Below are 13,454 nucleotides of genomic sequence, written 5' to 3' on the forward strand. Positions count from 1 at the left end.
AAATGACAATGATGACATTGCTGTGGATGAATAATTTGTCATGTGCTGTTTTTTTTCCTTTTTTTTTTTTTTTTGAAACGTCAGTGTGTGTGGCATGACTGAACATGCATTATTCAACAAATGGAATTACCGCACCTTTATTTCAACATGACATATAGAAGCTTTCCTGTACTGTTCTTGTTACAGCTCTGTTTATGAAATGGTTTACTTTTGGCTTTAAAATATGCTAACTTACTATTTAGTTACAATGTAATACTGAATGCATCTATGCTTATCAGATTTTTTTCAGAGTCATGACTACTCTTGCTTGATCAGTTTTACTTCTTTTAACTGCTCCTTTTTGATCATTGCTGGAAGTGCTGGGCTGATGGGCTTAAGTGATAACTGAGCAATCTTCCCATTTATAGCTTCTGTGTGCTTTTTGGGACAGACGAGCCCATTAATCAGTCTGTGTTCCCCTTTGTTTGTATGTAGATTCAACAGCACTCTAATTCTGGCCTGACACAAATCTCAACAGTGAACGTAAACAACGTGGAATGTTGTAACACAGTTATAGAACAAGATTACCTGCACTGAGGTCCTCACATATAGACGTACTGATAACAAGTTCAATATAGACTGTTTTTGGTGGTCTGTTGATAAGCAGGGTCATGCAAAGTCACTTCATTAACCTTGTTTATGACTTGTGCTCCTTGTGAATGTGTGATAGAGACCCTTTTGTTTTATAATCTTGTTATTTAGTATATATTAACATTTACATTTCATACATTTAGACACACACACACACACACACACACACATATATATATATATATATATATATATATATATATTATATAATTTTATTTTTTTTCTCAGATATTTAGATATTTAAATATATATTATATTTATATATTTAAATACTTATTTTAAATGTGGCCAAATCTGACATTCAATCAATTGCAATTTCTAGTTGTGTGAAGAGCTTATTTGATCGCTGAGGAAGGCATAAGCACTACTGGCTAGTTAAATAACAGGTATAATAACTCAAATGCCTATTATTTTCATATGGCAGTGTTGTGAATGGATTAAATATCTGAGAAAATTACGACGTTGCAAAAAAAACCGATCAGTCTGTATGTGTATTCTAATTTAAAACGTAGGTGACAAGCAGTAAATAGTCAATGATATACACTATACAGTATTGGCTTTTAACTTGTGCTTTTTGAAATAACAAATAATTAACATTTATTGACTTAAATGCAACAACGTATAGTGATTAGGCGGGTGTTTTTTTGTTTGTTTTTTAAAGATAGTAACATTGTTTTTCTTTATGACTAAAGCCATCTGTCGGGAAGCCGTCACATGCTGGCTGGTCACATGCTCTGACGCGTTCATCGGGGGCGGGACCGACAAAGACTGCAAGACTCTCGACCAATGAGAAATTGAGGAATTTGCCTTCAGATGCGCTATAAACCAGGGGCCGCTCTGCGAAACAGGATATTTTGTTCAGGATTCAGGGCCGGTGGGTGAGTCATCAGATTTTAAAGCTTTCGGAAATCTTGAGTTGTTGGTACATTTGTTTTGTTAACCGTCGATATCGACACTTCAATGTAATTTTGTGGCATGCATCTTTGCTTTAGGATTTTAGCTTTGCAAAAGATAGTTTTTTAGGTCGCTCTTTAGCTCAGCGTTTCACACAATGCTCTTTTATGAATTGACTGTTACTTTATTTTTAGCGACATTCGGTTTTACAATATTTTAATAGATTAGCGAAGCGTAACATTTTCCCCCTATAACATTCCTCTAAACTAGTTCCAGTTGTCTGTTTTTCAATTTCCGTCGACTGGTTTCGGTCTTTGTTTTGTTTTCCCGGGAAACTGTCGGCTTCAGCCTCCCAGATCCCGTGACTGTCGCTAAAGGAACATCGTAGTCTTTTCTGTGTCCGTATAAAAACAGGTCCAGACCCGTGTGCCAGTCCGGAGGCCCGTGTAAACGGATATCTTTTTAGAATATATAACGTTACATCCAATGATATGGATTCGTTTTGTTCGGCTCTGTAGGCCAGTGTCTGTTTTCAGTTAATGTTTCATGAACAATACCTCTCTCTTTAGATTACTCACTCGCTTTTATGACCTTTCATAACAACGTAACTATCGCTGCAAGTCGGTGATTCTGTACTTGGTGTAAACAGTCATCTGATCTCAGGACACTGTCGAAATACACACCACCAGTACTTTTAAATATGCATATATGTTTAATTATACAACAGTGACGTCACGTGACTGAAAGAAGTAGCTTGCATGACATTAACGTACATTTCAAACAGATTTAGCAAACTCTGCTGTGTGACAAACTTCGCCTGAGACCATTTTAAATACGTTTATGCAGTATAAATGAATATAAAATCTATGGAAAACCATTTCTGCTCTGGAAAAAGGGTTGGTAAATGAGAATTATTAATGTTAAATTATGAGTAAATCTTAATGAGATTAAAAATGTATGAGAGAAAAAAAATCTCATAATTTCAATTTGTAATGTCAGTATTATGACTTCATTTCGTTATTTCCACGTTTTTTTTTTTTTTGTCCCACAAGTGCCAGAAATGTGCTTCCATATAATATTTGTATGAAAAATAATGCCACCATTTAAACCATTATAACTAAAATGTATGCATTTGCTTGTCTACATGTATTAATCTCTTATCTTCACGTGCCATAAGGTACATGGTCACTTGTTGCAACATGTCTGACCTGATGTTGTTTTTCTCCCCTCAGTGTTTTCATCATGAGGGTGTTTTTGGCAGCGTTCACCTTGTGCCTCAGTGCAGTATTTGCTGCTCCAACTTTGGACAAGCAGTTGGATGACCACTGGAAGCAGTGGAAGACCTGGCACAGTAAAAAATACCATGAAGTAAGTGTTCAAATTTACATTAACATGGTGAAAAAGGAGCAAGAAGCAGAACTCAGTGTTATCTCTTTCAACACAGAAGGAGGAGGGGTGGAGGCGAATGGTCTGGGAGAAAAACCTGCAAAAGATCGAACTGCACAATCTTGAGCACTCCATGGGCGCACACACTTACAGACTCGGAATGAACCACTTTGGTGATATGGTAAGACTGCAGAAGAGCTTCATTTGAGGTGTATGTATACTGATTTATGAAATTCCTTCAGCTTTCATCAAACTATTCTGTATCTACAGACTCACGAGGAGTTCAGGCAGGTGATGAATGGCTACAAACACAAGAAGGAGAGACGATTCAGAGGATCTCTCTTCATGGAGCCCAACTTCCTGGAGGTCCCAAACAGTTTGGACTGGAGACAAAAGGGATACGTGACTCCCGTGAAAGATCAGGTAAGATAGTTGCCCATATATACAAAAGAAAAACAATGCCTTTGAACATGCTTCCTTGTAACTCGGGAATAGTGATGTCAAGGTCACGGGTTTGATTTCCAGAGAAAGCAAGGACTGACAAAATGTGTACCTTGAATGTAAAGCCAGTCACTTTGAATGAATGTAAACATATTTAAATTCCATAGGGCATGACGCTAACCACTTTGGAAAACAGATGTATATGATAAGTGTGAGAGACCATAGTTGTTTGTTTCGAATGTAAACCAGGAAATGTTACAAATAAACCATACTTTGCATTGTGTGCAACAATATTAAAAGTCCCCATTGCTGTAGTTTAAAAAATAATGTTTTAATCAATGAAACCTCGTAACTTCTGTAAAAAAAAAAAAAAAAAAAAAAATATATAATATACACACACACACACACAAGATGATATTTTTACTCCCTTAAATATTTTGAATTATTTGACGTAATCTTGAAGCCATCTGGTTGATAACTGGTTTCACATCTGTTGTTTGCAGGGTGAGTGTGGTTCTTGCTGGGCCTTCAGCACCACTGGAGCCATGGAGGGTCAGATGTTCAGGAAGACCGGAAAACTGGTGTCTCTGAGTGAGCAGAACCTGGTGGACTGCTCCCGTCCTGAAGGCAACGAGGGCTGCAACGGAGGTCTAATGGACCAGGCTTTCCAGTACATCAAGGACCAGAGCGGTCTGGACTCCGAGGAGTCCTACCCCTATTTGGGAACTGTAAGTTACATTACCGATGACATCATATGGATTCATTAGATGAAGGATTACCATAACATTCATGCTGCTTATCATTTTCAGGATGATCAGCCCTGCCATTATGATCCCAAAAACAGTGCAGCTAATGACACTGGATTCGTTGACATTCCCAGTGGAAAGGAACATGCTCTGATGAAGGCTATAGCCTCTGTGGGGCCAGTGTCTGTGGCTATTGATGCAGGACACGAGTCTTTCCAGTTCTACCAGTCAGGTATGTATATTTGTCACCATTAGTTGTTAAATCCCACTGCTCCGGGTGTGTGTTCAATGTTTGTGTGTGTGTGCACTTGGATGGGTAAAATGCTGAGAACTCATTCTGAGTATGGGCCACACATCACATCCTTTCCTTTTAAGACAACTAAATGACTCATTTATGAGAAATGAGTGCTGAAGATCCTTTAATGGATGTATATTTCTTGTTAGGGATCTACTATGAGAAAGACTGCAGCAGTGAGGAGCTAGATCATGGTGTGCTTGCCGTTGGTTATGGTTTTGAGGGTGAGGATGTTGATGGAAAGAAGTATTGGATTGTCAAGAACAGGTAAGAAGATTAATTTACGCTCTAAAATTCTGAATGGGCGATGTTTAAAGCAGTGTTTTTAACCTTATGTGTGTTTTGTGCATTCTAGCTGGAGTGAGAATTGGGGTGATAAAGGTTATATCTACATGGCCAAGGACAAACACAACCACTGTGGTATTGCTACCGCTGCTAGCTACCCTCTCGTCTGAGAAAGATGCCTACAGTATCAAGACATAGTAGCAGAAGGTCACATTAGTGTCTCAGTACGTGAGTGGTTCACTGAAACCCACTAGTGTAGTGACACTGGGGACTGTGTGTCTCACAGCCTGCGTGAGACTGAGAGAGATACCTCAAGCTCTACATATTGTGTGACATTGTTTTAGGGAATTTATGCAATTGTTTTTGGTCATTTTAATGGCACTGATTTAGTTGATTTTTGTCTCAATGTAAATACATATTCTTCAGTGTCTTAATGTACAAATGTTTTTTTTTTTTTTTTTTTTTCTACATTCTGTATGATCAATAAAACTTTTAAAAATGTAACTTGTTTTTGGCTTTGATTTTTATATTCTTGCAAGTTTTGTATCTTGCATTTAAAATAATTAGTGGCACAAAACTCTTTTTATTCCGCAAGGCTACATTAAATGTATGAAAAGTAACATGAAACATTCCTGTTACAAAATGATTCCATTTAAAATCAATGCTGTTCTTTTAAATTAACTTTCTTTATCAAAAGTATCCCTGGGAAAAATGTGTTTCCACAAAAAAAAAAATATATATATATGCAACTGTTCTCAACACCGATAATAAGAAATGTTTATTGAACACCAAATCAGCATTTATAATGATTTCTTAAGGATCATGTGACACTGAAGACAGCGGTCACCGGAATAAATTACATTTTAAAATATATAACCACAAAAAATAATACATTTTAAAAATTTTCACAATACGGTTTACTTATACAGTAATAAATGTAGCCTTGAACTTCTATTTAAAATATTTTCAAAAACCCCAAACTATAATATTGCTGTAGCTTTACATATCGGCTCCAAAACTATTCCTATCACCTCATATGTTTTGTAGACTGAAATGAGCAAACCGAAATCAAAAGTAGTGTACCAGACTACATTAAAACAGGAAGTTGGTTGGTTATGAGTGAATGGTTCTGTATTTACAGTAATGCTTTCTAAAACTGACCTAAGCAACACATCCAGGAAAACTATTACTTTAATAAGTGTTTTGAAGTTTTCTGGAAGTACCACAAAGGTATTTTTTAGAGGTCTCTATCTTTGCTCTGCCTGTTATAAATTGGTGAGCTGGAAATGAACATGGAGGGCTGATCTTTTGCTCCAGTAATACAACGTGTCCTATTTGTCTATCTCTTGGCACGTTGCCATAACATGAGTTGTCATCATGACCAGCAAACTAAGACTTGTAGAGTGGAGATTATTGGGGTTTTGCCCTCTGTTCGAACGAAAGTGTGTAAACACTTTACCAGCTAACAAGCAACACACTGCTGAAGGCACATTATGTTCACATAAAATAAGTGAGGAAGAAAAGACAGACTGTGAAAGGGGTACAAGAGCAAATCTGAACTAAAAAGACCTTGAGTGAGGGATTTGTAAAGTAAAGAAAGGAAATGATTTTAAATACTGTAAATTTAATGTGATTCTGTTTACAGAATTGCTTGCACTTCTGTGATGTTTTGTATCTCTATGTCATGTGGGCTTTCAACGGATCATATCACAACCGAAGTCTTTACTTTTTATGTTTCTTGACAAAGGACAAGTACTCCTCCACATCGTCTGGGGATCCCACCACAAAGGGCAGCCTCTGGTGAAGTGACTCGGGAACAACATCCAGGACGCGCTGGGTGCCTGTGGTGGCCATGCCTCCGGCCTGCTCGATCAGGAAGGCTATGGGATTACACTCGTACAAGAGCCTCAGCTGGAGAGAAACAAACATGTGAGAACCTTACAACTTACATAATGCTGATTTGCACATTTCAGGTTATTTTTCAAAGGGTCCATTTTATGCTAAACCATGAGCAGTTATCATTTTACCTCCAAGTTTACTGACGATATGTTCTATTTTCTGTTATCAGTTGTGGATTTGGGTCAGCTAAGAAGCACTGAGCATGTTAAGTTAATTCAAAATGGTTTTATTTTATTCTTATCTATGTAGAACAGAGAAACTGGACTGTGGCAATACATACTAAAGTTTGTACACTGGCATTTCTTGAAAAGCAATATCTGGTTCTAGCTTTCATGCTATAGTGTGTATTTGTTCCAGTCTAGGCTCATTCCATATGTTTTGTCACTGCCTATTATCAGGAACGACACAGCCCTTTTTCCATGAAATGAGCAGTTATCTTTTATCGGAATATGACCTGCCTGTACCTGCTCGAAACCATAATGTATTCTACAGTATAATGAATGATTTTTAAAAGCGGGGGAGGGATTGAATTGCTCAACTCTGAAGAAGGCCTTGTGAGGTAAAATGTTTATGTTTTGTCCTATTGGTGATTCATGCAAAATAAACTGTTATTTTGTCAGTGCGGATCATGGTCTCATTATATATATATATATATATATATATATATATATATATATATATATATATATATATATATATATATATATATATATATATATTACTAAAGCAACACTTAACTGTAAATTGAAATAAAGTGGAAACAAAATTAAAAAGTTTTGGTAAAAAATAAAAATAAAAATAAAAAAACTTAGCAAAATAACATAAAATGTTTAATTGGAAGAAGTAAAATTATTCAAACTGAAATAAAGCTAAAGCTTGAAATATTAATAAATATTATAAGAATATATACATACAAATAAAAGAACACTGATCAACTGAACACAACAATAATATTAAAGGGATAGTTCACCCTAAAATGACCATTCTGTCATTAATTACTCACCCTCATGTCGTTCCAAACCCGTAAGGCCTTCGCTCTGTCCTGTCTACTGAACGTAAACAACGCTGACTATGTTCAGCGAAAGCGCGCACATGCTGAACATAAACAACACTCATTACGCTGATTACATTCTGGGGTACTCTCTAAAATAGTGGAAGATGGTAATTTGGAGAGAAGAAATAGTGAATAAATTGTGTTATTATTGTTTTCATTGCGCACAAAAAGTATTCTTGTAACTTCGTAAAATTACAGTTGAACTACTGATGTCACATGGACTATTTTACTGATGTCCTTGCTACGTTTCTGTGCGTTGATCATGGTAATATACCTGCTCTCTATGGAGGGTCAACAAGCTCACAGATACCATCAGTGTGTATCTTAATTTATGTTCCGAATGAATGAAGACGCCAAGTGTGATTAATTAATGACAGAATTTTCATTTTTGGGTGAACTAACCCTTTAACTATATGCTGCATGAAACACTTTACTGTAACCATAATATGATAAAAGTTTGTTACCTTTCGTCATATTCTATATGTTATTACATTGTCACCAGATGTAATTTTTTATAGCTGGTTATCACTGTTTGCCTTGAATATCTTAAAACGTGAGCTAAAACTGATTATGTCTTAACAACGTAGCCGCGACTCACCTTTCCTTTTGGACTCTTCTCATTGGCTGGGTACATGAATATGCCACCATAGGCAATGGTACGGTGTACGTCAGACACCATCGACCCAACATACCTGGCACCATATGGGGCACTGCCATCCTGTAGGACAATCAGATTTGGTCAGGATTCATATAAACAAAAACTCAGTGCTTCTTCATATATCTGAGTTTGAATGAGATACTTTGTGTATGCATGATTTTTCTAGGCTTGGATCTCTGAATCAAAAATACTCAAAATGATTTCAACGACAGCTGGCAAACAATCTAAAACAAAAACTGTCTGGAGCAAAAGTCACATGTGCTTCAATAAAAGAGGGCAGGAAAACAGGAAGTAGTGAAAGAAGTTCTAAGGAAACTGAAATCCAGCTGGACAGCTAAAATCAAACATCTGTCATCTAATAGAAAGCCTTTTCCTTCAGAAAGATGTGAGCAGTAAAAAATACAAAAAAAGGAACTACAAAGAAGTTGTAATGTTTGGCTTTAAATTTGGATTTTAAGAAGCCACAGTGTGTTCTCTTAGCTAACCCAGCTCAAGCAATGACAGACACAATATGCAAACAAATCAATACGTCATGAGGTCAGAGATAGAACGTTTCTGACAACACTTCTACGAAAACAACATGATATCCCACATAAAACATGGCTGATAACACAATGTAGGTTACCTGATTAGCAAGTTTCCCATTTTGTAATGCATCATTTTATCTAAGACAAGCTCTTCAGTCTTTACTCTTGTTTACTTTTTCCTTTTTATCACCTTCAGACTGATTAATAGGATCTTTAAAAATTAACAAACAAGTACACATATTCCCGGAAAGATGAGCTCTCACACGTATTCACAAAAAAAAAAAAAAAAAAAAAACAGTTGACTTTAAAAATTAACCAACTGACCCAGGGAAAAAAAACTCATAATCAGCATATTTTATGATCACACTGCACACGAGGCTTGCAGAGGATAAGCAGAGTAACATGAATCAGTTACATATGCTGAGTCTATGAAGAAAACTGAACATGATTTCCTGCAGAGGAAGTCGCTCTTCACTTTCCAGCATGCAACGTGTGTAAACGTCAGCTGATGTTGAGCACAGTCATGCAAGCTTCTGACCTGTCAGTAAGCATTATTCACGCTCACATTTTGTTTGGGACTAAGTGATCGTCAGGCCAGCTAAGCAACATTACCAGTTCTGTCACAACATGTCATGCACTTGTGAGTATGTTTGCCTGATCACATGATGTGGTACACAACAAATCACAGTGTGCACTCAGTGGTTTGATTTGTGCTGTCTAAGTGCTGTGATCTTACACTTACATTAAGGTAAAAAAAAAAAAGGCTAGCAATGATAAGACTTCCCTTAAATAATAAAGATAGATCATGAAGAAATTTTGTCTGGCTAGATCTGATTCTGTTTCTGTATAGAACCCACCTCTGGGTATTTCTTGTGTTTTAAATATTCATTCACTGCAGGATCGAAGTACTTAGCGTAGCCCTCGTTGATACTGTAAGTCTTCCCCTTTTTCTTGATCTTCACATTTCTGTCTGTCAGAATGAATTCTCCAATTGCCTAAAAATGAGGAACATAAAACAATATATAATTCTCACGAGCTCACATGTTACACACTGACACACAACTGTACAGTATTGTAATAAAACTGAGCAACTGAATATAAAAGGGCCAAAGATGAGGAATAAAAACTAGCTCACTACCGCCACAAAATTATCAAGACTTTCATTTGAAATTGAAAAAAAGGAAGTGCCCCCCTGAAGCATCCCTTTTACTGTGTAAAAAAATTCTAAACATTCAAACCATAAACAGAAGCGAAACATAAAACATGATATAAGTTCAGAACGTCTCAGAGTTTACTAAATAGCTATTTTTGTTTTTAAGGCAATATTATGTTTGTCATAGGTGCACTTTTTTCATATAGTTGTGAAAAAACTGTAAATGATTTGCTTGAATTGTCTGGTATGTCTTCAGTGAACTGATTCCTAGCACTTGGAAATATTGTGACCATGCAACCCTGATTTTAAAGCAGCATATATACTGTAGTTTGCAAAGCCCTGGCATCATCATTCATTCTTAATTGATCATTTAAGCAGATTTAACTGTTTGTTCTTACTGGATCCAGCATGAAGAAGTTAACTCCAGCTCCTGTACTGAGAGCCACTAGTGTGGCGCTGCCGTAAAGAGCGTAACCTGCACACACGATCTGATTGCCCGGCTGTAGGGCATCCTTGTCAGTCGGTTCTCCCTCAGAGATCTGAAACAAAAGAAAACACTGAATCAGGCATCTGCCATTGAAGCCTCTTATAAACACAAGATGTCTATAAAAAACTATTAATATGTCTGTTGTGCAACTTGATTGTATATTTTTATTAATATCATGTAAGTATGTATATGTATATGTATAGCTTAATAAAACACAATAAAAGTGAAACAATAAACTAATAAGATCAGTTGTGCCATTGCAGTTAAACTCAAGCGCACTTAATAAAATACAACAGGAAGTAAAATATAATTTATTGCTTAGTCAATATTTGTCATCAGGCAGGGTCATGCAGTCAGCTACCTCGTCTATCTGTACGGGAAAGTAGCACAAGAACACTAAACATCAAACAAATCCATTTCACACACCACATGACGGAAAGCTTACACACAAATACAATTATATTTAAGCATTAGTGTTATTTTTTTTTGTTAGCTTGCGCATCAAAAAGTACACAAAATGCACATATAACTCCAAACAAATGCCGGGCAAACACTCACTCTTTTGTAAATGGCAAAGATGGTGCCTATGGGGGCCAAACAGTCGATGTTGGAGGAGCCATCCAGGGGATCAAAACAAACCACATATTTCCCCTTTAACACACAACAGACTGAAGTGAGTGAGTATACAGCTGAAATAAGACGGAGCTACGGCGACCTCACGTGGTCATTATCTGAATGAACGCTAATAAATAAACATTAGCAAAGAGAGCTACATTATAGCCTGACACAAATAGGTAACGTAGCAGCCATAATTCATTTGAAATTAAAATTAAGGTTTCTTAGGTTGTGTTCATTTATTCCAGACTTGTAATTTTTTTGTTAAATACTTGACTCCTGAGTTTTTTCTAAATACTTGAGCTTTGATTGATGTGTGATGAAAACTACCAGGGATTTAAACACTGTATTCGAAATATCAGCAAGAGTCTTGGATTTAGTTGTCTTTTAAGCAAACATGGTTTAAGCCACATTACTCTCTCTTTTATCTAATAACCATGATTTAGTTCCATTTCATCAGAAGCACCCATTGTCATAGAAGTCGAACTCAAATAATAACTCCAATTCGTTCTTTTCCCTGTGGTTCATTATAAATTATATGCTAATGCACATGTAAAAATCATCATGTGTTAAAGGGATAATTCAAACTTAATAGATGAAAAGACTAGACTAACATGAACATCCTTCTTATATTTTGTGGACAGAAAGAGCATCCTACACATTTGGAACGACATAAAGGTGAGTTAAAATCTATTGTTCCTCTAACAATAAATACTGAAAAATTATTCATAAGCAAGCATATTGAGAAGGATCATACTCTTTTCTCAGCAGGTGTGTAGATGGCATCCTTGTTCTCCTCAGAAACCATCAAACAGGTGCCATAAGAGGCCTGCAGCATATTGATCATCAGATCATTGGAAAGCACATCCATCTTTTTCTGCTCATCACCTGTGACATTCACATGTCCCGCAATGCCTTGACTGTGTTCGGTCAAACCAAAGCATACAAATATTATTGAAAAGCAACTATTGAGGTTCAAATGCCAAATCAGTGCTAAAATGCTGAAATGGAAAAAAAAAAGGTAATGCTGCCATACAAATAACAGATTATAGTGAATTAGAAATTAGCAGCCTCAAATCTAATTAATAATTTCTATTTATTATTATTATTATTGTTATATTATATTGATATTATATTCTTTACAAAAACAACTACATTACTTACTAAAAGTGTATTTCTTGACTAACCATACTAGAACTGTAACCAGGAACTAGGACTTTCTCAAAAGCCATAACTATTTCTGTCTGTTTGATCTAGCATTTCTATTTGATCACTGGTTGTGCTGAATTAACTTTTGCCCATTTCAATTTCAAAGTCACAGCATGTTTTACAGTAAAATATATTCATTCACAAAATGCTTAATAATTCAATGAAACTTACAGGTGAACAAGTCCGGCTTTCCTGACAGCAGATGAAATAGCTTTAATAGCTGTTAACAGGGAGTTAATGAGCTGTGTGAGTTCTCCGGTGGCCCCCTTCGCCTTCCGCCCCATCTCCATGACAAAGCGTGTGAGGGTCCATACGTCCACATCAAAGGCCGTCTGATCTGACATCCTCACAGTGTCCGAGTGTACAAACAGTTGGACAGGCAGAGACTAACTAACTGTAGAGCCACAAGGCAGTCTTTTCACATACACAGTGAGTGGATAAAGGCCAGGGTTATATTGGTGGAGCAGATCAAGTGACAGTAGTGTAGTTGGAATGCTAGCAGAGCCAGAAGCACGTTCCTTGGCTCTCTGCTCATTATGTATGCCCAGTCTTGACACATGACATACTCAGAGGTTAGAAGGTCATGGGTCATGAAGCAAAGCTCACGATTGTTTATGACAGCCATGTCCCAATAAATACGGAAAGTCTATTAAATTGATCCCATTAATAAAACTGTGTTTTTATTTATATGTAAATGTGTCCCTATAACTTAAAATCAAGCCTGTGACCATTACTAACCACATCAAACACATTTTAAGAAAATAGATATGCAGCACGCTGCTCGTGCATTATATCGGATTCACAGCACTGAAAAGTGCAATTAGCATGCTTTCTGAAAACATAACTTAAATTGTAAGCGCTGTTTATGAAATACATTTCAGCATTGGTATAGATGTCACTCTCCAGATTCAACAGGTTGGCTTTCAGAGCCCAAAATAATAAACTCATTAGGATCAGAACCTTCCAGATAACATTTTGCTCACAGAAGAAAAGCTGAGAAGAGATCACTGAACACAGGAGAGCATTTCTCTGATCATTTCTATACTCAAACTGAACTTGTGTCTCAAATATCAGCAGGGCTCTTTGCGCCTACTGGCCTTTACAGAAAAGGTCATCTGCTCTTCATTTGGTTGCTTGAACTTGTTGTACATCATGTCCTGTATTTAAATCTGTGT

At 36.5% G+C, this 13,454-nt stretch overlaps 2 protein-coding genes across 2 annotated transcripts; one reads left to right on the plus strand and one right to left on the minus strand.

The window, feature by feature from the left end:
- The first annotated feature begins 1,376 nt into the window (after positions 1-1,376).
- ctsla (cathepsin La) lies at positions 1,377-5,111 on the plus strand. The gene is made up of 8 exons (XM_026211349.1): positions 1,377-1,508; positions 2,757-2,892; positions 2,969-3,091; positions 3,181-3,333; positions 3,855-4,079; positions 4,161-4,329; positions 4,542-4,659; positions 4,748-5,111. The coding sequence occupies exons 1-8, from the start codon at positions 1,444-1,446 to the stop codon at positions 4,845-4,847; spliced, it is 1,089 nt and encodes a 362-aa protein (XP_026067134.1). The 5' UTR covers positions 1,377-1,443; the 3' UTR covers positions 4,848-5,111.
- Positions 5,112-6,281: 1,170 nt separating this feature from the next.
- On the minus strand, positions 6,282-12,893 carry LOC113049204 (fructose-1,6-bisphosphatase isozyme 2). Its single transcript, XM_026211351.1, has 7 exons — positions 12,451-12,893; positions 11,828-11,990; positions 11,014-11,106; positions 10,367-10,507; positions 9,673-9,810; positions 8,229-8,348; positions 6,282-6,588 (listed from the first exon to the last, which is right to left on the minus strand). Exons 1-7 carry the CDS (start codon positions 12,621-12,623, stop codon positions 6,400-6,402), a joined length of 1,017 nt encoding a protein of 338 aa, XP_026067136.1. The 5' UTR covers positions 12,624-12,893; the 3' UTR covers positions 6,282-6,399.
- Positions 12,894-13,454: the final 561 nt, after the last annotated feature.

This window comes from Carassius auratus, chromosome 30, assembly GCF_003368295.1.
Source record: "Carassius auratus strain Wakin chromosome 30, ASM336829v1, whole genome shotgun sequence".
In the NCBI taxonomy this organism is placed as follows: Eukaryota; Metazoa; Chordata; class Actinopteri; order Cypriniformes; family Cyprinidae; genus Carassius; species Carassius auratus.